This window comes from Rhinolophus hipposideros, assembly GCF_964194185.1.
Source record: "Rhinolophus hipposideros genome assembly, chromosome: 12".
In the NCBI taxonomy this organism is placed as follows: Eukaryota; Metazoa; Chordata; class Mammalia; order Chiroptera; family Rhinolophidae; genus Rhinolophus; species Rhinolophus hipposideros.
This window is the reverse complement of record NC_138058.1, coordinates 9,712,225-9,739,742: the sequence shown is the minus strand read 5'-3', so window position 1 is coordinate 9,739,742 and position 27,518 is coordinate 9,712,225. Positions and strand designations below refer to the sequence as shown.

Genomic DNA, 27,518 nt, shown 5'->3' with positions numbered 1-27,518 from the left:
TGGAAGCTATAAGATATCCAGAGAATGTTCTAGGAAGAAAAGAAGACAAATGACAACAAATAGTATTTCTTTGTGTGATATAAAATGTCTTGGATTAATTTAATTTGAGTGTGTGTGTTTTTAATGTTATTTTTACGGACTTGAAAACACTATAACGGGTTTTCCTAGGTTCATCGCCACATCAGTTCCTTCATTTTCCTTTTGCAGAAGGCAATGGGTTTCATTTGCATTCCTCAGAGATTCCTGTGGGATTGTGGAGGCACCTACAGACCACCTGGAGGGTTAGCCCAGGGGAAGCAAAGTGAGCAGGGCGCTGGGTGCCCCCACCCCAACCAGAATAGCTCTCCTTTCATCTGATTTACATGGTGGTATCCGCCATAGGATTTCTTATGAGATGGCGGTGGGAGGGGTGCTGTGCTGCTGAAAGAAAGTCTGAAAACCACTGCCAGAATCTTAAGGCCTGCAGTGATCTTATGCATGAGGAAGGATTCTATACTTAAATTCCAAAATACCTCAGTTCACATTTCTAGGCACTGAGCTCTTTTTGGAGATACTTGTGCTCGGTTTCAAGAAGGGGACGGGGGTCTGGTCTGCTCAGTACTGGCTCAGCAGCAGCAATAGCAGGTCAGGTGCTGGCTGTTTGGGTGCTGGTGGTCTCCTGTGTGTGCAGGTTCAAATGATGGAGTTACAGGTGAGGGAGGGAGAGCTTCTTGGCTCTGTAGGGCCTGCTGGTCACAATCTTGACATTCTCATGCATTCTTTGTCAGCAAACCTTTACTGAACCATACAGTGGGCTAGAATCTGTGGCTCCAGCAAAGAAGAGCATGACCTGACTTCACAGTGGGCAGTCTAGTTGGTGACACAGGCTGGTCCAGCAGTAATTCCAGGACACTGTTGAGACCTGTAACTTCGGTCTGCCCGCCTATCGCTACTCTCCATGTTTCTCTACCCTGCTGTCTGTCTACTGCAGAAGGCTGGGGATAGCTCCCCGGGGACCACAACAGCAGGCTCCCAGGCCTTTGGCTTCCAGTGGGTTTTGCCACTGGGTGCTCAGCAGGCGAGTTTAATGGGAAGGAGAGTAGGGCATTTTTTTAGTCTATGTATGTCCCTAGCTCATGTGAAGGTCACAGATCCTATGTGACTCTTGCTTTCCAGGTTCTGACAATCCCTCCCTCCATTCGTCTCTTTGGGCCTAGAGGTGCTAACGGCTGCCCCACTGCTACTGGCCCTGGGTCATTGAGCTTTTTCTTGTGATACCTCATAACCCACCTAAACTCTCTGAGACTTATATAATTTGAACATGACATCTGTTTTCAGTTGGGAGCTTGACCAAAGCCACTCTGACAAGTGCAGTGCCAGGACTGAGTAGGGTCCACCTTGTTATGAGGATGTGGGGAAGAGGTTGTATGAGACAGGAATGGTGGGGTAAATTTTGTTGTGTAACAAATCTGATTTGATTGGCTGATGTTACATGAATAGTCATCTTGTGATTGCAAACCCATAAACAGTTTGGACTGTCTAAAGCAGGGGTCAATAAATTACTACCTGGGCCTCATCTGCCTGTTTTTGCAAATAAAGTTTTATTGTCACACGGCCACACCCCTTCATTTCCAGATTATGTATGGCTGCTTTTCTTTTGCAGGAGCAGAGTTCAGTAGTCATGACAGACTTTAGATGGCCACAAAGCCTACAAGGTCGACAATTAAGTTCAAGAACTCACCCTAGAAAAAGTGCTACATTCTTCATTGCTGAATGTCGCTACGGTCACCTTCGAAGTACTCCCATTGGGAAGCTATGCACCAATGCCAGCACCTAGTCCACCCTTCAAAGCAATTTTGGAACTCTTTTTCTGGAATGGCCATCAGTGCTGTCATCATATTACCCTTGATGTCCTGAATGTCACCAAAAGTCTTCCTTTCAATATTTCCTTTATCTTCAGGTAAAGAAAGAAGTCATTGGGGGCCAGATCAGGTGAGTAGGGAGGGTGTTCCAATACAGTGATTTGTTTACTGGCTAAAAACTCCCTCACAGACAGGGCTGTGTGAGCTGGTGCATTGTCGTGATGCAAGAGCCAGGAATTGTTGGTGGAAAGTTCAGGTCATCTAACTTTTTCATGCAGCCTTTTCAGCACTTCCAAATAATAAACTCAGTTAACTGTTCGTCCAGTTGGTACAAATTCATAATGAATGATCCCTCTGATAACAAAAAAGGTTAGCAACAACGTTGCAACAAGTTCACGAACTTAATTGTCCGACCTCACAAAATAGCTGCTGTCTGGCTCTTTACAGAGAAAAGGTTGCCGATCCATCGGTTAAGGCAGCAGTTCTCAAAGTGTGGTCCAAGGCACCTTGGCGGGATACCCGAAACACTTTCAGGAGGTTGGTGACATCAAAATTCTTTTCATAATAAAAGTAACACATTATTTGCCTTTTTACTGCATGGACCTTTGCTCTGATGGTGCAATGGCAGTGGTGGGTAAAATGGGTGGTTCTTTCTAACGCATAAATCAAGGCAGTGGCACAAGCTATTCTAGCCATCATATTCTTCACTGCTATGTGCTCACATTAAAAAAGGAGTAAAAGCCAGTTCTATGTAAGAATTCTTGATGAAGCAGTAGACGTTATCAATTTTATTAAATCTCATCCCCCGTGCACATGCCTTTTTAACATTCTATCTGGCGAAATGGCAAGTAATCAAAAACTTGCCAAAAAACATAAAGCAATCCTGCTGTTTCCACTGTTGTCTCAAAGAAAAGCACTTCAGAGATTATTTGACTCATGAGCCAAATTAGCCACTTTTTTTCATGGAACACCCTTTTTCCTTGAAAGGATGGGTAGTAGACAAACTAGTCAGATTTAGGCACTTGGCCAATGTTTTTTTGAAAATGAATGAAGTGAGCCTGTCACTTCAAGGAAAACTACTAAAAGTATCTGTTGCCAATGATAAAATTTGAGCATTCACATGAAAGTTAGAATTTTCTAAACTTATCTCTGCCACAGTGAGCTTCACAGCTTCTCAATACTTAAAATACTTTTCTGATGAGATCAGTGATGATATTAATAAATGTGATTTTTACGAGTATATTGTATAATGAAGTATATCAACATTTGGGAGATCAGCATATCACTGTGAACAATATTTTCAAAATAACTAATGTATGATAATCTCCAGATCAGCCATGATATCTCTCTACACAATGTGCAAGAGAGATCAATGGATTTTAATGTAACAGACTATGAGGATTCACTGACATGTTTTCAGATTCGACATTATAAAGAAACTACGACTTGTTAAGTTTTGGTGTTGTATCAAAGAATAGCCACAGTTACGTAAAAAGGCTATTGAGATACTCTTCCCTTTTCAACTCATATCTAAGTCTGCCCATACAGGAACTGAAACAGCATAGGTCAACAATTTAATTACAGAAGGAGACATGAGAACCGAGCTCTCTTCCATTAAGCCAGACGTTACAGTCACTTGTAAAACCATAACGCTGCTCTTCTCATGGAAGAGAAAAGAGTGGCCATGCTCATTGTTATTTTTAAGTGAATAAATAGTTTAGCATGTTATCAGTTTTAATTTTTAATATGGTAAATCTTGACAGATATAATCCATATAAACAAAAGCTCTTTGGGGTCCTCAATAACTTTAAGAGTATAAAGGGTTTCTGAGATCAGTGAATTTGAGAACTGCTGGTCTAGACAGGGAGCGCTGGAAGTCCTTAGACAGCGAGGCCGCGTCCAGGAGACCCTGGGCAGTCTACAAACCGCAGGGCCTGCATGCACATGATCTTAAATATCACGAGAGCCAGGGTTTTGTGTGCCAGGCACTGTGTCAAGCCTTTATAGTCATTACCTTGTTTGCAATAACCCTCTGAAATTGGAACACACATCTCTCGTGGTTTTTTTTTAACTTTTATTTATTTATTTATTTATTTTAAGTGTGTTTTTCCAGGACCCATCAGCTCCAAGTCAAGTTGTTGCCTCCATCCGGTTGTGGAGGGCGCAGCTCACAGTGGCCCGTGTGGGGATCGAACCGGCAACCTGGGTGTCAAGAGCACCACACTCTAACCAACTGAGCTAACCGGCCGCCCCGACACATCCCTCAGTCTACTGTGCTTCACACATTCTGCAGGTTGTACAAATTGAAGGCAAGACCCTCCAGTAACTAAACGATGATGACTCGCTTGATGGCAGTTGTCTGGCATGAAATACACCGTCTCTGCGAGGTCTGCCTGTACTCTTAGACCTGCCATTTACAAATGAGGAAACTGAGACTGACATCTCAATTAACAAGCTGGTAACTGGAGTGGGGACTGTGAGCCAGCCAGCTGGCTTCAGGCCCCATGTTCTTAACTATGGCACCAGGCTACACAAGTCTGTTTTCCGTATGTTCCATTCCCAATAATTGGGATGGTTCATGAAAATCCTGTCTCACTATTTATGACCTTACAGATGCCAAAGCACCTGCATTATAGCTCTTAACTAAATTATTTTTGGACATGCTGAATGAGTTTCAGCATAATTAAATGAAGACAGAAGCCGTCAAAAAAAAAAAAAGGCAGTCAAAGAGTTCAAAATCATCTTCAACAGGGAAATGAAAACTGTAACCACTTAGTTCTTCATTTGTTTCCCCTTTTGAGTTTATAAGTCACAATTTACAATTTACAGCTGTTTTTCAATTCTGTTATTGCCATCAGTGAACGAAATGACACTCCCAGTTGTCTTCAGCAGGACCATTGATTGCCACAGGAATGAAAGGGCTATTCAGAAAGATCATATCCATAGGTTTGGTCTTTTTCATCGGAGGGATTTAGAAATGCTTGAGATTAATTTCAAGTCAGATGTGTCACATTGAAGTAATCTAAAGGCTAAAATAAAAGTTTTAATGCAGAAGGTGAACAGTAAAGCCAGTTTTATGCTAAAACAATCCACAAAGAAAAATTAATTCTTAAAAAAAAAAAGAAAATAAAAAAGAAAATAAAATAAAACTCCCCTCTTTCTCAGGATAGATCAGATGAGGCAGGGGGACACTTCTCTGTTACCCAGAAAAGGAAACTGAGGCTCGGGGTGGGGCGTCAACAACTTGCCCAAGGTTACAATGCAGGATGAAAACACTAAACTTGTCATCTAGCCTATTGGGCAGGAACTGGGTCTCATTCACGTTGTGCCCCCAGCTGGTACACGAGGGGCATGAGAATAGGGCTTGGCAAGTGTTCACTGAGTGGCACCCATGTCATAGACCAGGCGAGCCTGATTCTGAGGCATGGGCTTACCTCCCTGTTTACTACTCTTCTGACACGGTTAGTCACATCGTTTGAATGTCCCCAATCAAGAAGAAACCCCAAATGACAGATGACTACATGCGGAATATAGAAGGGCTCTGGGGAGAACTGACACGGAAAGAGGACTCTCACATGCTCACAGGAGGCCCTTCATCTGATGGGCAGAAAACCAAATGTTTCCACTGAAGCTGCCTCCCTCTCTTTTTTGTCTTTCCCAGTTTTTCTGAGAGAACCACTGAGAGGGCTAAGAAACAAACCAACCACAGGAGCTGTTAGACTGCTCCCCAGGGAGACTTAGACTGCTTTGCTTTGTGTTGTATAGTGTTCCACTCTTGACTCCGCTGTCAACAACCTGGAAAGGAGCAGACCAGAATCTCAGGAGGTAGAACCAAGAAGAAATGTTTCACATTCCTTCAGTCTGGGCAACTTCACATTCCTTCAGTTTGGGCAACGGGGAGACTGCAGAAAGAACACACAGGCAGGTGCCAGAGTAAAAAGCACAAATTCCAAAACCCACTCACTTGTAATGGATGTTTTTTGTCTTCCAATAAAATTTTTCCATCCTAAAAAATAATGCATGTTTATTTGGAAGTCACACAAAAAAAGGGTATCCAACCAAAGACAACCACTGGGAGTCAGCTCGGTGGCTCAGGCAGTTGGATCTCCACGCTCCTAAAGCTGAAGGCTGCCAGTTCAAGTCCCACATGGGCCAGTGGGCTCTCAACCACAAGCTTGCCGGTTTGACTCCTCGACTCCTGCAAGGGATGGTGGGCTGCGCCCTCTGCAACGAACAACGGCACCTGGACTTGGAGCTGAACTGCGCCCTCCACAATTACGATTGAGGGGACAACAACTTGACTTCGAAGAAATCCTGGAGGTACACACTGTTCCCCAATGAAGTCCTTTTCCCCTTCTCCAATAAAATCTTTAAATAAATAAATAAATAAATAAAGACAACCACTGTTTACAACATTATGTATATGTGTGTATATGCATACACACACACACACACACACACACACACAAACACCACATTTATTTTTGCTTTTTGCAATTAGCATTATGCCGTGGGAATGTTGCTATTTTATTTTTAACTTCTTATTTTGAAATCATTGTAGATTCACAGGAAATTGCAAAAAAGAAAAAAATGTAGGGAGAGTTCCCCTGTACTCTTCACCCAGCTTCTCTCAATGGTAACAACATTTTACATAACTAGAGTACACAAGGACAATTAGGAAACAAGCATTGTTACAACGTACCTGTGTAGTTCTATGCAATTTTATCATGTTTGTACACCTATGTAGTACACCTATTGCAATTCAGATACAGAAGTGTTCCATCACCACAAAGCTCCCTCATGTGACCCTTTTGGAGTCACGCCCATCTCTCTGCCCCCCACCAACCATAATTTCTGGAAACCATTAATCTATTTTTTAATCTCTAAAATGTTGTTATTGCAAGAATGTTATATAAACGGAATCACAAATGTGTCCTTTGAGAATGGCTTTTTTTCACCCAGCAGAATTCCCTTCAGATCCATCCAACAGTCCATTCATTTTTAATTGCTGAGTAGTACTCCACATATGGATTTACTGTGTAAACAACATTTACAATGACTGCATAATATTCCTGCTGGTAGATTCGCTGTAGTTATTCCCTATTGTTGGCCATTTAGGTATTGCTGATGACAATAAATGCTATGACTATCTCGTCCAAAAGGGGTTTCCTGATTCTTATTTCTTTAAGATAGCCTTTCAGAAATAGAATTATTTAGACAAAGGATATCAATATTTTTCAGACTCTTAGTACATATTACCAACCTATTTTTCTGAAAGCCCCACCAGCCATTTAGAGACTAAGATTAGAGGTTTTCCTAAATTACAGGCCCTATTAATAAATGTGTGACTTGCTTTCTGCAAAAACCAACTCAGTATTCAGAGGAGAAGCTGATGAGTCTTGCTATGTCCTAGATGTACTTAATTTGGTATGTGTGATCTAAAGTTATCTTGGCATTGCGCTATCTACTATGACCAGCATGACTGGAGGCAAAATGTCACATACGTGCATGGTACAACGGTGGCCAGGATGTCTGTGCGTGCTTTGATCTCTGGATTTTTGCTGCTTACCCGCTGAGAGGCTGATCCTTGGAAGAAAAGGAGGAAACGTGAGAGCATCAAAAAAAAGCTCAGATCTGAGAAAAAAAGTGACTGACATGGCTGTGTGTGCCATGGACATGTTGAGCCTGCCAATACCAACAATGAGCTCCACCTTCAGGACTGACCAACAGTTAAAATGAAACAAAATGATTTGGGACCCTTGCTATATCATTAGATCTAATCAGCTAACCTCATAAGTAAAAATTGAGTTCTCAAGGCACCTCATCCACATAGTACAAAGATCTCTGAAATACTGGCATTCTTTCTAGTATTAACAATTTAAAAATTAGGCCAAAGATGGCTTACCTTTACGTGTTCGGTGTCCTAAGCAGTCCCACCCTCATCTTAGGTCATATTGATAGCTCTAGTCCACAGAACTACAATAAGCTCTGACCTGCCAGTCCTGGAGCCAGCTGGGGAAAACGGACCAACGCTACAGGCAGCCATAACTGAGATCCAAACCTGAGAGGATCCGGCAAATTCAAGTCAGGGTCCCCAGCCAGTGGAGTAGACAAGACCAAAGAAGTGTTTGCAGAGATAACAAGAAAGCAGAAATTATGACTGATGACAACTGGACTGAAAATTATAAACATTGTTTAGAATTAACATCACTCTGTTATGTGGTTACCTTCACCAATAGAAATGCCTTCTTTCTATTGATGTGCCTGTCCTTTCCCTTTCTCATAAACACCCCATGCCTTTGCCTCCGAATCTCCTGATAGGAACACTATTTGGGGTTCTGTCTGCATCAGTGTTTCCCAAATTGCTATTCTTTTGGTCTCAAATAAATATTTGTTGTCTCTCACTTTGGCCTTTTATTTTTAGGTTAACAAATATAAAGGCAGAAATGAGTTGGATGTGAAGAAATACTACCAAGCCATATGCTCAGGAGAACGTAGGGCCTCTACTGGGGTGAATAGTGTCACTCAAAATTCATATCCACCTGGAAGTTCAGCATGTGACCTTATTTGGAAATGGGGTCTTGGTAGATGTAATTAGTTAAGATGAGGTCATACTGGATTAGGGTGGGCCGTACGTCCAATGACTGGTATCCTCATAAGAAGGTCTTATGAAACACACACGCAAGGAAGAAGACGATGTGACCAAAGAGGCAGAGGTTGGAATGGAGCAGCCATAAGACCAGGGACACCAGAGACTGCTGACAACCACCGGAAGCTGGGAAGAGACAAGCAGGAATTCTTCCCTAGAACCTTTAGGGAGCATGGCTCTCCTGACCCCTTCATTTTGGACTTTTAGCATCCAGAGCTACGAGAGAACACATTTCTGTTGGGTTAAGCCACCCAGTTGTGGTTACCAGGAAACTAATTCAGGGCCTGAGAGTTGTTTTCAGGTAATATGTAGGAAGCTCTGGATATCATCTTAATTTTGAAAGTGTTCCTAAAGAAAAGCAGTTTGTTAAAAAACAAACTTCAAGTACATTTGAAGATCTAATTGGCTTTATTAAGCAATTAATGAATCGGGCAACATCCCATCTATCCACTAGAAGGGCACTCGGAGGGAATGTGCAAAATGGAAGGTTTTTACAGGAAGGGTAGGCCAAGGGAGCTATTGATAGAAGGAAAAAAAGGATTATTTTGGGGCTGGGACATTTTTTGAGGGGAAAGAGAATGAGAAAGAGTTTTTATCATGCTGATTGCCTCTTCTTTCTATGTGGGAATGGAGAGGACTGAGGGAAAGATTACCTTGCTGGTGCTTGACCAGAAAATCCTGGACTGGTTAAGATTACATTTCTGGGAGAGGTTGAAACAGCAATTAGGTCAGGTATTAAATCTAGGTTTGGTATCATGGGCTTTTAGCATGAGTGATGCCATTTTGGCATGTGGTTTTCTCTTTCACAAGTTCTGGGGGGAGGGGCAGGTAATTATAATGTTTCAATATTTTGAAACATCTTAAAAAAAACCCAGTTAAACCTATATATGTAGGCTCAGGAATGTGATCATAAACCAATCAGTCTGGAATTTCCTGATCAACACTTGTGAGGTAATCTGTCTGATAAGAACCCCGTCAGCCTTCCTCCAAAGATAGCTGACCTTGCCTGAAACAATCTTTTTTTCCTTTTGCTAATAACTTTCTTGTCCCGCTCAGTTTCCTATAAAAACCTTCAATTTTGTACAGCCTCTTGGAGCACTTCTCTACTATTTACTACTAGATGGGATGCTGCCTGGTTCATGAATCTGCTCGATGAAACCAATTAGACCTTCAGATTTACTCGGATAAATTTTGTTTTTTTAACAGTTGCTATTGAGAATGTTAATTGGCAGGAACTTTCTAGAGGATAATCTAGCAGTAAATTAAAGAAGCCTTTAGAATATGCTGGTGGTGACACCGCAATTTCTCTCCCTTCAATTTTACTTTGCAATTAAGTTGGTGCTTAACTTAATAATTCTTGAACTGCTAGCACTGTTCAGTGCAGACTGGATTTCCCAAACGCACCTGATGGGAATTGATGGTGAACTATGCCTGGAGGTTTCTGTGGGTCCAGGGAAGACCAGGGCAAGTCTGGGAACCACAAGGTGGTTCCCAGACCAGAGTGCAAGCTGGTCACCTGGGGAGGGATCGGTCTTTGTTTTGTAATGCCCGAGTCACTATCTCTGGGGGTGGGACCAGGCACTAGCATTTTTAGACGCCCCGGGGCTTCCAACAAGCAGCCAAGGCCCAGAATCAGCGTCCTGGGGCAAACTATGTAAAAAGTTGCACAGTTTTGTAAATGAGTATTTACTGGCAACATTCCTCCTAAATCTTGTTGAAATATGATGTACACATGCTCCAGTGCAATATGATTCCATTTCTGCAACAAGGAGTATAAAACTGGAAATTAACTTGGATTATGAGTAATGTACGAGGGCTTCAGTTACTTGCACTTAATTTTTTTTTTTTTTTACCATGAAGAGTCACGTATGTCATATTAAGAAAACCATTTACAATCTAAGACGCACGTTTCCAAACAATGTAGCCCACATGTATTGCGACCACCCGGCGCCCAGGACTGCGCCGGGCACTGACCCCTCAACACGCAGACCTCCGCAGTTTTTGAGCGGAACAGTGCAGGCCCCGCCCCCACGTCCGGCCTCCTGACCCCGCCCACCCCACCTCGGGCTCCTCTCCGTGGCTCCGCTCCCCCAGCCTCGCTTTCGCTCCGCGCCGCCCAGCCCTTTGCGGCGCTCTGGCGTCCCCGACGAGTTTGGTTTGCGACGCTGTCGTGGAACAGCGCGCTTTACGGCCGCGGGACGGAGCGAGCCGGCGTTAGGGCCACTCCGGCCGGGAAGCGGGGCAGGCGGGAGAGGTGGATGCCCGGCGGCGGGACGAGCGCGGCGTCGGGCCGGCTTCTCCCCGTTGCGGAGCAAAGAGGGGCCCGAGAAGCGGTGGGGTCGGCGTCCAGGAGCGGCCCGGGGGGCTCCGGCAGCGGCGGCCCCGGGGCGGGCAGTGGAGGCCCGGGGGGCCCTGCGGGCAGGATGAGCCTGACCCCGAAGGAGCTCTCGAGCCTGCTGAGCATCATCTCGGAGGAGGCGGGCGGCGGCACCACCTTCGAGGGCCTGTCCACCGCCTTCCACCACTACTTCAGCAAGGCGGACCACTTCCGCCTGGGCTCCGTGCTCGTCATGCTCCTGCAGCAGCCCGACCTGCTGCCCAGCGCGGCGCAGCGCCTCACGGCGCTCTACCTGCTGTGGGAGATGTACCGCACCGAGCCGCTGGCCGCCAACCCCTTCGCCGCCGGCTTCGCGCACCTGCTCAACCCCGCGCCGCCCGCCCGCGGGGGCCAGGAGCCGGACCGGCCTCCGCTCTCGGGTAGGCGCCGCGGCCGGGCCTCGGCTCCCGGAGCCGGGGGTGCGTGGGGGGCCGTGGGGTCGTCGGGGTCCCGCCCGCGCTTCCGGAGAGTGCCCCGACAGTGAAATGAAGCCTCCTTGTGAAATCATGTCTGCCTCCCCCGCCTGTAAAGTACGGAGAGGTGGAAGCTTACTTATTACAGATCCCCGGCACCGGAGACCGTGCTGCTCAGTAGGACAGGCCGGTCAGATGACGCGGCGCGGTGGGGGCTCGACCTTTTCGGTTCCTTAAATCCAGTTCGTGCTTGTAAAGCCTGTCCGAGGGGTGTGAGATTGTAACCCGTGACCCACCGAGCTGTCCCTGGCTTTAACTCTCAGACGGGTAAATAGAGGCCATCGTTCAGAACCCCGAGAAGTTGTGGGTGGAAACCCGTGAACCGGCTTTTAAGGACGTCGCAGCCATCGTAGTGGGACTGTTGGGTGCCCTTGGATAATGTGACGGGAGCAGAGGATAGGCAGTCTCAGATTCACCGCCTCGGTCAGAAAATGCGTTATGTGAAATGTGTACAGCATTGGTGAGATCAGGTCAGTGGGCCTACGCGAGGCTGCCTCTTACTTAATTTTATTTCTAACTCGAGAGATGCTTTGTGAGACTTGACTTTGGGAGAAGAGTTGCAGCCAGGGGAGGAGAAAGGCACAGAGGCGATGGTGACGAGTATGACGGTACCTGGAAGACTTAGACAAGGACCGGTGTCACAGGGGAACCTAGGCAGTTAGAGGTGGGAAGCGGCTTGACCTTACAGTCCTTAACCCGGTGTCCTTCACCCGTGGTCAACGGGCAAACCACTCTATAGGCAGGGCTGCTTGTACAAGGACTCAAAAGGCTGAGGCAGCAGATTTTGAGCTAACACCAGGCAGTTTTTCATGGTGCAGGAGGGCTTTTACATTTTAAGCTAGTCCGTGGTCCTGCCTGACATCACTCTGGATGTAGAGTGTCTTCTGGCTTGTTTCCTGCACTGCCCTTATCCATGAGGGGCAGCTTTTGTGTTGGTTGAGATGCCCCTCGGGTACAGTCCTGAAGTTCGAGAATACTCAGTATGCAGTATGTGTATGAGCGGTCAAAACCCACCTCCATACAGTGCCCTTAGAGGATGGGGACCGTGAGGGATTTAGGTCACAGGGCCCTTTGAATTCTTTGGATGAGTTAGACAAAAGAACCATGATTTATATACTGTCATTCTCAAATGCAATGCGTCGAAACCGAGATCTAGAATGTAGACTGCATTGTAAACAAATGGGCCAGGGAAGGAATCCATGGATGGCTTATTTTACCTCTCTATGCCTCAGTTACTTCGTCTGTAAAATGCCGATTAGTTCCTAGCTGGTAGAGTTATTAGGAATAAAAGTAGTCACAATAAGTATTACCCATTATCATCATTACTTTCATTAAAGCAGGTAGGGATGGTGCTTAAAAATAAATGGAATATCGGTGCCAAAGCTTATGACATTGTACACCTAGAGTGAGCATCTAATCAGTGTATTTTTAAAAGTTTTCCAGATGATTTTGATGCAGAGCCAGGGTTGAGAATGTATCTGGAAGTAAATCAGAAGGCTTCCCTGTGCCCAGAAGCTGGTTGGGGAGACATAAACATAGTCATAACACAGTGTGGTAAGGGCTGTACTACATGTCACTTACAAAATGCTCGGTAGCACAGAGCAAACTCCAGTGTGTAACTGTTAGAGATGGTGGTGGGGAGGAAACGGGGTGGCCCTGCCAGGTATTCTTCAAAGAACTTGCTGTGGTGGATGTTTTGAAATCCAGAGTCAGAGAAGCTGATTTTGTGCAGCTGCAGTGTAGGATACAGGCATTGGAGGGGAATTCAAGAGATGAGATCGGGAAAGGGGGTCAGAAACAGGTTACGAAGAGTTTTCAGATGGTTCAGAAGTTTGTGTTTAATTCTGTGTAAACAGGTTAAATAACGTGAGCAGTTTTGTGCCTAGAAATATAGCAGAATGGTAAGTGGGGGTGTGGACTGTGGGTGGGTCAGGAGTCAAAAGGGGTTGCTTTGGAAACCAGGAAGGCTGTCCTATAGTCCAAGCAAGAGAGGAGGGAGAGGGGATGGCGAGGAGGGAACAGAGTCACGGGAGTCTGGAGGATGGATGGTGAGCAGTTAATATGGGGCGAAAGGGACAAGTCACTGTATTGAAGTAGGTGTGTGAAGTGTATTTGCCTTGTTGGTGATTGCTTCCTTCTCTTCAACCTCTGCAGTTGCTGCAGCAGCAGAGAAGAAAGAAAAGCATTCCTAAGCGCTGGAGTTCTCTTATTTGTTTTTGCTTGCGTATGTAAGCTTTAGCCTTTGCAGGAATTGAGGCATGTGAAAAACAAAGTTCTTAATAGTTACAAAAACCTTGTTTCATTGATACTGCCACAGATCATAGCATTTCCAGTGACGTATTTAATTACCTTTAATAAAAGTATATATTTAGTTAACTATAATTGAAACTTGAACTTAATTATAATTTTGTTTTTTAAATATGTGAATTGAGACGGCCAGTAGCAAATGCTAATTTTACCAGATTCATGTTAAATTTAAAAAATTAATCATTGTACATCTTTGTTCACAGGATTTTTACCTCCTATAACTCCACCAGAAAAATTTTTTCTTTCCCAGCTGATGCTGGCACCCCCAAGGGAACTCTTCAAAAAGACACCGCGACAGATTGCACTGATGGACGTTGGAAACATGGGCCAGTCTGTAGATATTAGCGGGCTTCAGCTGGCCTTGGCTGGTAAGGAGGAATCGGTGGCTTGGGTATTCTTGTGTGGTGGCACTGGGTGTTTTTTCTTGAGGTACTCCACTTAAAATGAAGGACTTTGTAACTGTGCTAAAAGGTTGGTATCTTCCATGAAAACAACGTAGCTTCAGTACTGGGTCCTGGCTAATATGGCACATAAATTCATTTTGAGTTTTTAGTGGAACAGATTGCTTTTCCACTTTCAGAAGATAAAATTTAGTCTGCTTAAAAAATAAAAAAAATTTTTGCCGTGTCAGTTCTATTCAAAGTGAGATCACGTATTCATTGCAATTCCTATCAAAATCACAGAAATAGAAAAACCCATCATAAAATTTACGTGGAATCTCAAGGGATGCTGAATAGCCAAAATAGTGTTCTCTTGGCACCGTTGTTGAAAATCATTCGACCATATGTGGGAGGGTTTATTTCTGGCGTCTGTTCTGTACCCTGGTTTATATGTCTGTCTTTATTCCAGCACCACACTTGTAATTATGGTAGCTTTGTAGTAAGTTTTGAAATCAGAAAGTGTGAGATCTCCACTTTGCTTCTCTGTTTTAAGATTGTTTTGGCACCTTCTGTGCTACTCAGGTAGGCAAATGAATGGATGGGGGGGCCTTCTTGAACTTTGTGGTCAGCCTCTAACAAGTGAAGAGGAGGCACCGTCTGCTTGCCTGCTCTAAGCAAAAATACAGATGCGTGGCTCTTATCACTTGAGAGTAATTCATTAGGGAAATTTTAATATATAGCCAAATTTGTGAACCCTTGACCTTGTGATTAAATGAGCTGCAGTATTAATTTTGACAATGCCCCATCCTTAGACTTTACACACCTGTGACGTTTGGCTGCTTATATAAGGTGACATCTTTCAATAAACTACTGTTTCCTTGGAGCATTTTAAACCTTACTTTTTAGCGACTGGGTATTAATATAATAATGGTTATTTTCTGAAACCAAGAGAAATCTTTTTAAGATTGAAGGTACACAAAAGTACTTTTTAGCCACTAGTGCCAGATACAGTCTAACATAAATAAATAAAATGACAGATACAGTCTAACATAAATAAATAAAATGATTGTTTCCTTAACCAAAGATAGTATGAAAACTGGGTACAGAAGTGATAGACAATTTCAATTCTTTATCTTCGGGAGTGATGTGTGTTCTGAGAGTTCTAGCTTTGTGTTCAATAAAGGGAGAATCAAATCTGACCCCCTTGTAACTTGAGGTGACTTGAGTCAGCCTGTGAGATTTAAAGAATATCAACTTCAGAGAAGAATACATGACTAGAGTTAGGACTGAGAAGCTTGGCAGAGTAGCTAAACTTGCTATTGCTGTCCCCTACCCAGATTGAAGATGTCCTAATCCATTCATTTCACAAGTGAAAAAAAAAAAAGTAAATACACCTTTCTTCTCTGGAGCTAGCTACATAGATGATCTCTGCAGAAGTCTGGAATTCAGATTTTACAGTGGGACCCAGGGACCAGAGTGGTGTGTGTATGTGTGTGTGTGTCCATCCATCCATTGATGGACACCTAGGTTGCTTCCTTATCTTGGCCACTGTAAATAAGTAATGCTGCAGTGAACATGCGTGTGCGTATGTCTTTTTGAATTAGTGTTTTTGTTTTCTTTGGATAAATACCCAGAAGTGCAATTGCTGGATCATAAGGTAGCTCTATTTTTAATTTTGTGAGGAACTTCTATGCTGTTTTCCATAGTGGCTGCACCAGTTTACATGCCCAACAACAGCATATGAGGGTTCCCTTTTCTCCACATCCTTGCAAACATTTATCATATTGTCCTTTTGATAATAGCCATTCTGACAGGTGTGAGGTGACATTTCATTGAGAGATTGATTTGCAGTTCCCTGATGGTTAATGATGTTGATTGAATACCTTTTCATGTACCTGTTGGCCATTTGGATGTCTTCTTTGGAAAAATGTCTGTTCAGATCTTCTGTCCATTTTTAAATTGGATTGTGTTTTTGCTATTGAGTTGTATGTACCTATGTATTCCATATAGTAGAATATCAGGTTCTTCATCCGTTCTACTGTTGATGGACATACTGTTGCTATGAACATTCTTGTATATTCTCCTGGCGTGCATGTGAAAGTGTTTCTTCTAGATGGACAGGTAAGCACATGTAAAACTTGACTAGGTAATGGCAGATTGTTTCCAAAGTTGCCATGCTGTTTTTCATTCCCATTAGCAATGTGTGAGTTGTGAGTTACCTGACATCCTCTTCTGATTTGATGTCAGGCTTGTTAATTTTTGCCAGTCTGGTGGATGTGTAACAGTATCTTGTGTTTTTACTGATTTTTCTCTGGTTCCTAGTGGAATTGAACCTATTTTCAGATGTTTAGTGGCCATTCAAGCTTTTTTTTTTTTTTTTTAAATAAAGTGATTATTTCTCCCATTTTTTTCCTGCTCCAAAAATTGGTTTGTAGTTTTGAAAAAATGTATATAGGTATTCTGAATCTGGCCTTTTGCTTATTTGTTGCAGATAGCTTTCCCTAGTTAGTAGCTTGTCTTTTCACTCTCCTTGTGGTACCCTCAATTTTCAAATGTCTCCTATTTTAACATTTTCAGAACGCCAGTCTGAATTGCCAACCCAAAGTAAGGCGAGCTTCCCCAGTATTCTCAGTGACCCAGACCCGGATTCTTCGAATTCTGGATTTGACAGCTCAGTTGCCTCTCAGATCACGGAAGCTTTAGTCAGTGGACCAAAACCACCTATTGAAAGTAGGTATATATAATTTTATACTTTTGGTTTTATTGTGTCAGCATCCTGAGACTTTCTGGTTTTCTGAAACATGTTATTTTTGTTGCTGCTTAAACTAGAATTAATGAGAAAATTCCTAGTATAGTGTCTAGAACATAGTGGATGCTCGGTAATTTACACTATTTGATAAAATTACATACTAAGTTTTTTTTATTACATATCTATCATCAGCATATCTGAAGATATAAATTCTCTGATTTTACTGAAATGAGTATTTTTGTAACTTGTTACCTTTCTGTTTTATACCTCTATTAATCTCATCACTGTCCTTACCTTCTCCATTGTAACGTTTTACTGACCTAATAGCTCTTAATTCAAAACAAACACCTATGAACTTGAAATAATATAGCTGCATCTTTTGGTTTTATAGGCTGCTATGTGGTTTTAATGATAAAGGTGCGCTTTCTGCTTAGGGATAAGAACGTGTTCTCCAGATTATAGTGTCATCATAAGTTTAAAACTCACACTGACTGTTTACGCCATTTACAGTAGACCTCTGGGTTTAATAATACTTGAAGTCTTGGCTGGCCTCAGGTCCATAGCACACACTGGTTTTATTCAATAGGCACACCTTTGGCTTGCCTGGGCCCCGGGAAGGTCTGCGAAAAGCAAATCAGTCAGATATCAAGTGGGTCTAAACACCAGGCATCCCTACCTCACGGAACTTCCTCTTCATCACATAAGTGGTCCTTCTCGTCAAGTGTTAAAAACGTCATTTCTTTTTGTAAATGGTCTGAAAAGAGATTCAGATGCTAGTTCTGGTGATGTAAGTGAAGAGATAGTGCCGTTTAAGATAAAGTGTTGATTCTTAGCCAGAAAACACGTTTTCAATAAACTGGAGTATGATCTCTAATTTGGAGTAGCATCCATGATAGGAACAAGCCATCTTAGGCCCTTAGTGTGAAACCTGTTTGCAGGTCTCAGCTAGCATTTATTTCAGTCGGTTTATAACTTAGGGATCAATCTTGTTTTATGAAACAGTTGAGTCACTTCATTTTCCTGTTGTACTTTGATGGTTTTATGAAAATGAATATGGCATTTGTGAATTCAGGGATTTATGAACGTTTCCAGATTCACTTGAGAATGTCCAAAGTTAGCCATACGTTTTTCTTTCCTGCCATTTCATCTCCACGTAATTTGCCACTTCAGGGTACAAGATGCAAAGATACAACTGGTACAAGTCATAGTGGTCTCTGAATAAAGTGACAACTCAGAATAGGATGAGTGAGATCGAATAGTATTTCATTTTTCCTATCAAAAGACTTTAACCAATAAAATAGGTTGTGTCCTTTTGCTATTGGGTGGTGATCATGCTTGAATTAAAAGTTGTCAGATTGCGGTAATGTTTTCCTCTCCTCCCTCCACAAATACATAGATTTGTCTCTGGCATAATAATATCAGTGTTTCATTTTCTTGTCTGTATTCTGAATAAAACTCTGATTTCCTACACCATTTCTGCTTCTGGTTTTGAAGTCTGAGTTTTGTCATGTTATCCTTATTAGAAAGGTGTTCTTCATTAAGTGTGAGATGGGTACAGATGTGTACAGATGTCAGCTTCCTGATAGAAGCGGTCAGATGCTACTCTCGTTCACAGGCCATTTTCGGCCAGAGTTTATTCGCCCACCACCTCCACTCCACATCTGTGAAGATGAGCTGGCATGGCTGAATCCAACAGAGCCTGACCATTCGATCCAATGGGACAAATCAATGTGTGTTAAGAATAGCACGGGTGTAGAGATCAAGCGAATAATGGCCAAAGCTTTCAAAAGCCCTTTATCTTCTCCTCAACAAACACAGGTATGTATTTATTGCAAACTTTTTTATGTTTAGCCCATCAAGCTTTTTGTTTTTCATAATATTATAAATGACCAATGAAATGATACTGTTAACATGCGCCGTTTTGAGGATCTAGAGCTTTGGGTGTCTGGAGCTGTTCTGAACCTTCCACTCTGGTGGGGCGAGAAGTCTGATAACTAAAAATGTTTGGGATAGTTTGACACTGGGAGAGGAGGGGTAGGATGGGTCTGCTTTTTGGCACTTTGCTCCTGCTGTGTGCAGCTGGACACTTTACCTCGTTACACTGAAGCTGGCTAGTAACTCCCTAGGGTAAACAGATTTATTAACATTTTTGGGAGGAGGAAAAAGGCACAGGTAGGGTAAAGTCGCCCCCATCCCACAGCTTGTTAGTGGTGGATTTGCATCAGAATAGTCCCTGCTGCCCAACTAGAAGACTCCCCAGGGGAGAAGGCAAAGACACCCTGTGGACGCTTTCTGGTCTTTCTGGTCCGGGACTTTTATTCAGTTTGCATACTTTCATATTAGGACTTGTCAGGAGATGTTGATGGCTCCAGTGTAGTTTACCACCAAAAATACTATTTTCCAAGTCAAGTAAATAGCTGTGTTTGTAATTCACTTTGCTTACTAGACCAGCCTGAAACAGTCCACTGTGGTACATGTAGATGGGGGAAAGAACATGGAAAATTTTAAAGAAAAAGTATTTATTTGGTAGGAAAGATTGTTTTTGAGAGCTTTTTGAATTACAAAGTGTGAGTGGGACTTAACTGTAAACTACTACCTGGTGAGTTGCAGGTCAGGTCTGCTTCTTCCCGTCCTGCTTCATTCTCAGGGATTTCTCATGTTTTTCAAGTCTCTGGCCTGTGCTTTATTGGAGAACTAGCTGGTATCTAAGATTATTTTTGGTTATGACAGATGACAGAAAAGGAAACCTACTGAGGACCTAAGCATGTTACAATCCAGACAGTATTTTGTCCAACCAGACGGTATTGAGTCTGGTTTAATGCCCAGGAGGAATCACGGGCATATTTATAAACTGCCCTGAAGCTGTGTGTATTTTAGTATCTTTACACTTCAAATGTAAATTGAAAAATATCAAGTCATTATGATCATGAGTTTGAGGGAAGAAATTTATAAAGTTGGTTCAATGCAGGTAATTTTATAGCTTTTTGTATAAAATACATATATTTGTATGCAGGAAAGGATAAGCTGATTTGACTCCAAAGTCTCTCTCTCTCTTTTTAAAATGTGATTGTATTTAGCTCCTTGGTGAGTTGGAAAAAGACCCCAAACTTGTGTATCATATTGGCCTCACTCCAGCCAAACTTCCTGACCTAGTGGAGAACAACCCTCTAGTGGCCATAGAAATGCTGCTGAAGTTAATGCAGTCCAGCCAGATCACGGAGTACTTTTCGGTCCTGGTCAACATGGACATGTCTCTACATTCGATGGAAGTTGTAAATCGGTAAGTTGTTGTGCGTGATCCACCATGGGAGTGTACAGATCCTGATTAAACAGCTAGGAGGGGCAAATGAGCAAGTTTCTTTTTTCTGACATAGTTAGCCTGAGAAAACCCATTAAATAATCTGAGGCTTAATGTTCACTGTGTGTAAATTTAACATCCACTAGTAAGAACTCCAAGAGAAGGATTTCAAATATTTAGTATTGGTAGAAGCATAAATGAAAATTGCTGAAATTTCTCTCTGTATAGTTCTTCATCCTCCACCTGCACACCAGTCCAGATGTTACATTGTTAGACTGAGCTATGTACCTCATGGGGGCGAGCCCAGGTGTCCGACACTGCAGTCCTGCGAGTCCTCCCCCAGCCTCTGCCCCATTACTGCTGTCGCTGTCGGGAAAACACCGCGCATTCCCTTCTTGGTGTCCTCTGTGCAGTGTTTTCCCATTTTGTATTATTTGCCTTGCAAATGTTTTAGGTAAATTATGAATTTACTAGGCTTGTTGGGTGGGGGTAGCTTGGCAGCCTCCTGTTTTGTTAAGCTGTTATATTAGGGTGGCCACATGTCCAGGTTTGCCTGAGGTAGTCCCGTTGGGCTTCCCATCCTGGGTTCCCTTTCATGCGGTGCTGTTTTGGGGGCTAACTTACATGATCCTGCTATGTGGGCAAATCCATTCTGGTGGCAGGCAACCGAACCTCAATGACAGCACGTTTTTTGAACTCTTGTTTGTAAGTTGGGGATTCCTTTTTTGTCACCTACTTGTAGTTGTACTAAAGAACATGTCCTTTTAAGTTAATCAGGTGGTGAAAAACCACCTGCCCGAAGCTAGGTGATCTCCAACTGTGTGTGCGCGCGTAAGAAAGTGTGTCCTTTTTGGGTGGGGTTGTGAAGAAGTATGAGGTTTTCACTGGCAAAACTGGGTAGCTGCTTTGTTGAAAACACGCTGCTTCCTTTCTGCATTCTCCTGTTGAAGCCTTTCCTCCTGTGTTAAGACTCACTCTTCCAGGGGCTGCATTCTGTTCAAGTCCTTTCGGTTGACCGAGCTCTGAGCGCTAATTTACCCCCCTACTTCCCTACAGTCTCGGAGCAGTTATCGTCTTTACCAGACGTTTGACACTTAGTCCAAAATACCTGCATCTTTTTCAGTAATTTCAAGGACAAGGTCTGTTCTCCTTGACACCCCCCCCACCCGCCCCCCATCATAGTGCATCACCTTTAAGTGTGAAGGACACTTGTGGTGACCCTGGCGACCTATGGCAGTTTCCTTGGAGTACTGGTCCACTAATTCCTCAGTGCCTTGGGGGAAAAAGTTCTAGTCAAGGGAGTTTAGAATTTTCTCTGGAAATTCATATAGTACTGTATAGTTAGCATAGCATACCCTGAGCATGTAATTCCCACCCCATCTTTTTTCCCCTTAAAACATTCCATAAAGTCCTTTGAAAAACACCAGCCTCTCCCTTTGAGACTCTAAATTGCGGCCACCATACCACGTCTGTTACATGGCAGCCAGTCTTTCCCATGTTCCTGAGTGTGCCATGCTAATCATCGACTCCAAGCTCTACTCAGCTCATTTCTTCTTAGGTGTTAGTTTCAGTCATTGGCTCTTTTAAGTCTCTTCACTTACTATTTCATTTAGATACATATCAGTTTAGTTACTAAACTTATACCTCCTTTAGACACACTGCCTTGTATAGCATTTACGTGTAATCAGGATTTAATAAATGAATAGAATTATTGCCAATCATTAGAGCTTAGAAGATAACTGAATTATGATTCAACCAAGAACCATGAGGAACATGGTGCTCAAAAATTTGCCTAATGAGTAATTACAATGTGACACTGTAGATTTAAAAAATGTCATTTATTAACCAATGGGTGTGGCTCTTTGGTTTATTTGCTTAAGTATATTTAAAACTAGGTAATTGGTCATATCAGAAATTTTCACTAAATGATCAAAGGAAATTTTGTATTTTATGGTTAATGGGGTTTTTTAATGTTAGCAAATAAAATGAACAGCCCTAACTTTCTAACTTCATGCAACAGACTAACTACAGCTGTTGATCTACCTCCTGAATTTATTCACCTTTATATATCAAATTGCATCTCTACTTGTGAACAAATTAAGGACAAATATATGCAGGTAAGTAATAGAAATTTTTGTAAATTTTATAAATACCTGCCAAGAAAATGGGCACACTAAATTTTTTTTCTTTTTCAGAATCGTCTGGTACGTCTTGTGTGTGTTTTTCTTCAATCCTTGATCCGTAATAAAATTATTAATGTGCAGGACTTGTTTATAGAAGTGCAGGCATTCTGTATTGAGTTCAGTAGGATACGAGAAGCTGCTGGCCTTTTCCGGTTGTTGAAGACACTAGATACTGGGGAAACACCTTCTGAGACCAAAATGTCAAAATAATACCTCATCACAACCACCCATTGTTCAGCTGGTCTGGGATTTAATTTTTTAAAATTGTTAAAAATAGGAGTGGGTTGTTTGGTGTAATGCATATAAAACAACACTTTAGCAAAGTTTGGCTTTCCTGGATGACTTCTTCCTTTAGAAGAATTTTTGATAAGAACTTGCAGAAATATGTCTTAGGTGTTTTACTGATGGTTATCCAGAAAAAAATTATTGCAAAAGATAGGTGAGGTCTTTGGCACCAAAGAAGCAAGGTGCCTGTTTTTGTTTAAAACACAAATTACAGGCTTCTGATAAGAATGCAGTTTTCCTAAGGTTCAAATGTTAAATATATTTAATGAGAGTAAACGAAGACATTCTCAACAGTTGGTCATATGGCACCTGGGGTGAAACAACCTGAGTGTTTTTGAATCAAGTGGCAAACAAGTTTGAGCCTTGAGCCCATTAAGCACATAGCTCTTACCTTCTCATTAAGCAGAGTTTGAACCAAAGGACATATTTGTAATGTTTATCTTTTCCTGTCACGTGGACTTAATAGACAACAGAATAAATGCTTTTCTTGGGCCTCTTATAAACCTGGGAACTCTTAGAAGCCCATTTTGGGGCTATAATGTTTGGTATAGTTGGCTGGTTTTTTCCTCACCAGATGTTCATTAGTTCTGTTATTAGTTTAAGGGAAAACAAGAGTCAGTGCTTTGGGAAGTACTGTCGTGTCAAGTTGCTGGGTGGGATCTGTACCCTTCTGCCCGTGGGGGTACAGATGACCTGTTTGAGAAGTGGGAGAGCAGGCGGGCATCTTGTGGGTTGTTATCCCTCATTTAACTTTGGACAACAGTGCCTTACATTAAAGTTCTTTTTTTATAAACTATCTGATGGTATTTTTTTCTTGAAGAAATCATGGAAAATTCCTCACTCACTAAGGTGTTTTCAAAGCATATACTTTGTAGGGAAAGAATTTGTTCAAAAGGAATTACACTTCAGTTCAGTCCTCAGCAAAAAGTTTAAGAAAACCAGCCTACTGGGGTTTTTTTTAGTTGTAGGTGTACAAAACAACATAATAAGACATTTCCACCCCTCTCAAAGTGATAGCCCCAAGTATACTACCTCTGACACTGTACATAGTTATTACACTACCATTAACTATATTCCCTATGCTGTACCTTGTGTCGTGACCATACATATATATGTATTATAGTTGACATTCAGTATATTTTATATTAGTTTCAGGAGTACAGTGCAGTGGTTAGGTATAATATATAACCTATGATTCCCCTGATGGAGAAGTCCAGTACCTATCTGACACCCTACATACATTATTGACCATAATCCCCATGCTGTATTTCACATCCCCGTGACTACCAATTTGTACTTCCTAATCCTTTCACCTTAGGACACGTACTACATAAGATACAAGACCCTTGTATATGCTGTATACAAGAGACTCACCTCAGATCAAAAGACACACACAGGCTGAAAGTGAAGGGTTGGAGTAAGATATTTCATGCAAATGGAAATGAGAAAAAAATCTGGAGTTGCAATACTTATATCTGACAAAATAGACTTTAAAATGAAGAACATATTAAAAGATAAAGATGGGCACTATATAATAAAGGGATCGATCTGACAAGAGGACATAACCCTAGTAAACATCTATGCACCCAACATAGGAGCACCTAAATATATAAAACATACTGACTGACATAAAGACGGAGATCAACAGTAACACTATCATAGTAGGGGACTTCAACACAACTCTGACAACAAGAGATAGGTCTGCCAGACAGAAAATCAGTATGGAAACAACAGCCTTAAATGATACATTGGACCACTTGGATTTAATCGATATTTTCAGAGCATTTCACCCCAATGCTGCAAAATACGTTTTTCTCAAGCGCACATGGAACATTTTCCAAGATAGACCATATGTTAGGCCACAAAACAAGTCTTGATAACTTAAGAAAATTGAAATCATACCAATTGTCTTCTCTGATCACAGTGCTATGAAACTAGAAATGAATTATAGGAATAAAACTGGAAGACACACCAATTCATGGAGGCTGAATAACTTATTACTAAATAATGAATGGGTCAAGCAGGAGATCAAGGAAGAAATCAAAAGATATTTCGAGACAAACGAAAATGAAAACACAACGACCCAAAATCTATGGGATGCCACGAAAGCAGTCCTAAGAGGGAAATTCAAAGCATTGCAGGCCTACCTAAAGAAACAAGAAACATCACTAATCAACAGTTTATCTTCACACTTAAGGGATCTGGAAAAAGAACAGCAAAATAAGCCAGAAGGGAGCACAAGGAAGGAGATAATAAAGATCAGAGCAGAAATAAATGAAATAGAAACCAGAAAACAATACAAAAGATCAATGAATCCAAGAGTTGGTTCTTAGAGAAGATAAAATCGTCAAACCCTTAGCCAGACTCATTAAAAAAAAGGAGAGGACCCAAATTAATAAAATCAGAAATGAAAGAGAAGTGACAACAGACACCGCAGAAATACAAAATTTTAAAGATATTACTATGAGCAACTAGATGCCAACAAATTTGACAATCTGGAAGAAATGGACAATTTTCTACAGGCATACAACCTCCAAGGCTAACTCAAGAAGAAACAGAAAACCTGAATAGACTGATTACCACCAGGGAAATTGAATCAGTAATCAACAATCTCCCAAAAAACAAAAGCCCTGGACCAGATGGCTTTACAGGTGAATTTTACAAAACGTTCAAAAAAGAATTATCACCTATTCTCAAGCTCTTCCAAAAAATCCAGAAAGAGGGAAGACTCCCAAACACTTTTTACGAAGCCACTGTCACCCTGATCCAAAAATCAGACAAAAACACCACAAAAAAAGAAAACTACAGGCCGATACCTCTAATGTACATAGATGCAAAAATCCTCAACAAAATATTAGCGAACAGAATTCAGCAATACATTAAAAAGATCATACACCATGATCAAGTGGGATTCATCCCTGGTATGCAAGGATGGTTCAACATCCGCAAATCAATTAATGTGATACACCACATTAACAAAATGAAAAATAAAAATCACATGATCATATCAATAGATGGAGAAAAAGCATTTGATAAAATCCAGCAGCCATTTATGATAAAAACCCTTAAAAAGGTGGGAATAGAGGGATCATATCTCAACATAATAAAGGCCATATATGATAAACCCACAGCTAACATCATACTCAATGGGGAAAAGCTAAAACCATTCCCCCTAAGATCAGGAACAAGACAAGGTTGCCCACTTTCTCCACGTCTATTCAACATAGTGCTGGAAATTCTAGCCACAGCAACCAGACAAGAAAAAGAAAAATAAAAGACATCCAAATCGGTAAGGAAGAAGTAAAATTATCATTATATGCAGATGATATGATACTATATAGAGAGAACCCTAAAGACTCCACCAAGAAACTATTAGAGCTAATTGATGAATTTAGTAAAATAGCAGCAGGATACAAAATTAATATTCAGAAATCAGTTGCATTTGTATACACCAATAATAAAACATCAGAAGGAGAAATTAAAAAAAAATCCCATTTACAATTGCTCCAAAGACTATAAAATACCTGGAATAAATTTAACCAAAGAAGTAAAAGATCTGTACTCAGAAAATTATAAGACACTGAAGAAAGAAATGAAAGATATAAATAGATGGAAACACATACCATGTTCATGGATAGGAAGAATTAATATAGTTAAAATGGCCATACTGCCTAAGGCAATATACATATTCAATGCAATTCCTATCAAACTACCGACGGTTTTCACAAAAATAGAACATATAATCCTAAAATTTATATGGGGCCATAAAAGACCCTGGATAGCCTCCGCAATCTTGAGAAATAAGAACAAAGTGGGAGGTATAACAATACCTGATATCAAATTATACTACAAGGCTATAGTAATCAAAACAGCATGGTACTGGCATAAAAACAGACACATAGATCAATGGAACAGAACAGAGTCCAGAAATAAATCCATGCCTATATGGCCATGGATTATTATATAATCCATTATATAATACAATATATAATTATTTAATACAATATATAATTATATATATTGTATTATATAATATATAAATTGTATAATTGTATAAATTATATAATATATAAATTATATAAATATATAAATTGTATTATATAATACAATATAATAATACTAGTAATTATATATGGCCATTTAATCTATGACAATGGAAGCAAGAATGTACGATGGGGTAAAGACAGTCTATTCAATAAATGGTGCTGGGAAACCAGAGTCATGACTGAGAACACCAGGGACAGATTCTTTATTACACATGTTTAAAAGCAGAAGAAAATTTACCTGAAATACAAGGAACTATAATCCTGGGATTCAATAACTGTGCAATCAACTTTTTAGTGTACTCAGGTGAGTTCCATTTAACTGTCATGTTAAAACACCTCTTGAATTCTTTAGATTTTCTGGTTCCAATTTCTAGCTTTAATGTCTTCAAATCACCTGTTAAAAAGAAGAGAGCACCAAATAATATCTTAGGGTAGAAAGATAAGTTACTTAAAGCCTATTTGGGATCCCAAAATACAACTATTTCAAATAATTATCTTTAACAGTGTTTATTATTCATTTAAACAATTTTTAAAAAATAGCATCACTTTATTCTTATAAAGCACGTACACATTTTTATGTAATTTTAAGCAGCATGCACACCATTTCATATATTCTGTAATGACTCACCTTCCTATGGAGAATGATAAATCACATACCTATTATAAATGATATTCTGAGTGATACCCTTTTAAGATAACATTTTAAGTTATCTAAAAAATGCATGGGAAGAACCTAACATATTCTTTAAAATTCTCCCACCTGCTACCTAAGACATTTTGCTGATTTCATTTTCTGTCTGATCATTCGATGCAGTCACTATTCTCAGGGAAATCCACAAGATGCTTCCAAAAGCAAGTATGAAATATAATCCTGGGAGTCAGTAACTGCAGTCAGCCCACAGAAGTAATGGTGTTCCCAGGTTTCTCATT

At 41.2% G+C, this 27,518-nt stretch overlaps 2 protein-coding genes across 4 annotated transcripts in view; one reads left to right on the top strand and one right to left on the bottom strand.

The window, feature by feature from the left end:
- Nucleotides 1–10,696: 10,696 nt before the first annotated feature.
- Nucleotides 10,697–27,518, top strand: part of CNOT11 (CCR4-NOT transcription complex subunit 11) — a 22,626-nt gene continuing 5,804 nt past the window's right edge. For 2 of the 3 annotated variants that reach the window (XM_081069049.1, XM_081069050.1), the window contains exons 1-6: nt 10,706–11,247; nt 13,851–14,015; nt 16,605–16,757; nt 18,392–18,594; nt 19,854–20,056; nt 22,095–22,191. In XM_081069049.1, coding sequence (XP_080925175.1) covers nt 10,749–11,247; nt 13,851–14,015; nt 16,605–16,757; nt 18,392–18,594; nt 19,854–20,056; nt 22,095–22,191 — 1,320 coding nt within the window. In that variant the 5' untranslated portion in view covers nt 10,706–10,748. Of the gene's footprint in view, nt 11,248–13,850; nt 14,016–16,604; nt 16,758–18,391; nt 18,595–19,853; nt 20,057–22,094; nt 22,192–22,269; nt 25,160–27,518 lie in introns of those variants that run through there. The other variant, XM_081069048.1, reaches the window with a different exon arrangement.
- Nucleotides 26,764–27,518, bottom strand: part of RNF149 (ring finger protein 149) — a 25,598-nt gene continuing 24,843 nt past the window's right edge. The window contains exon 8 of the mRNA XM_081069052.1: nt 26,764–26,982. The gene's annotated coding sequence lies outside the window, so the exon portion shown is untranslated. The remainder of the gene's footprint in view (nt 26,983–27,518) is intronic.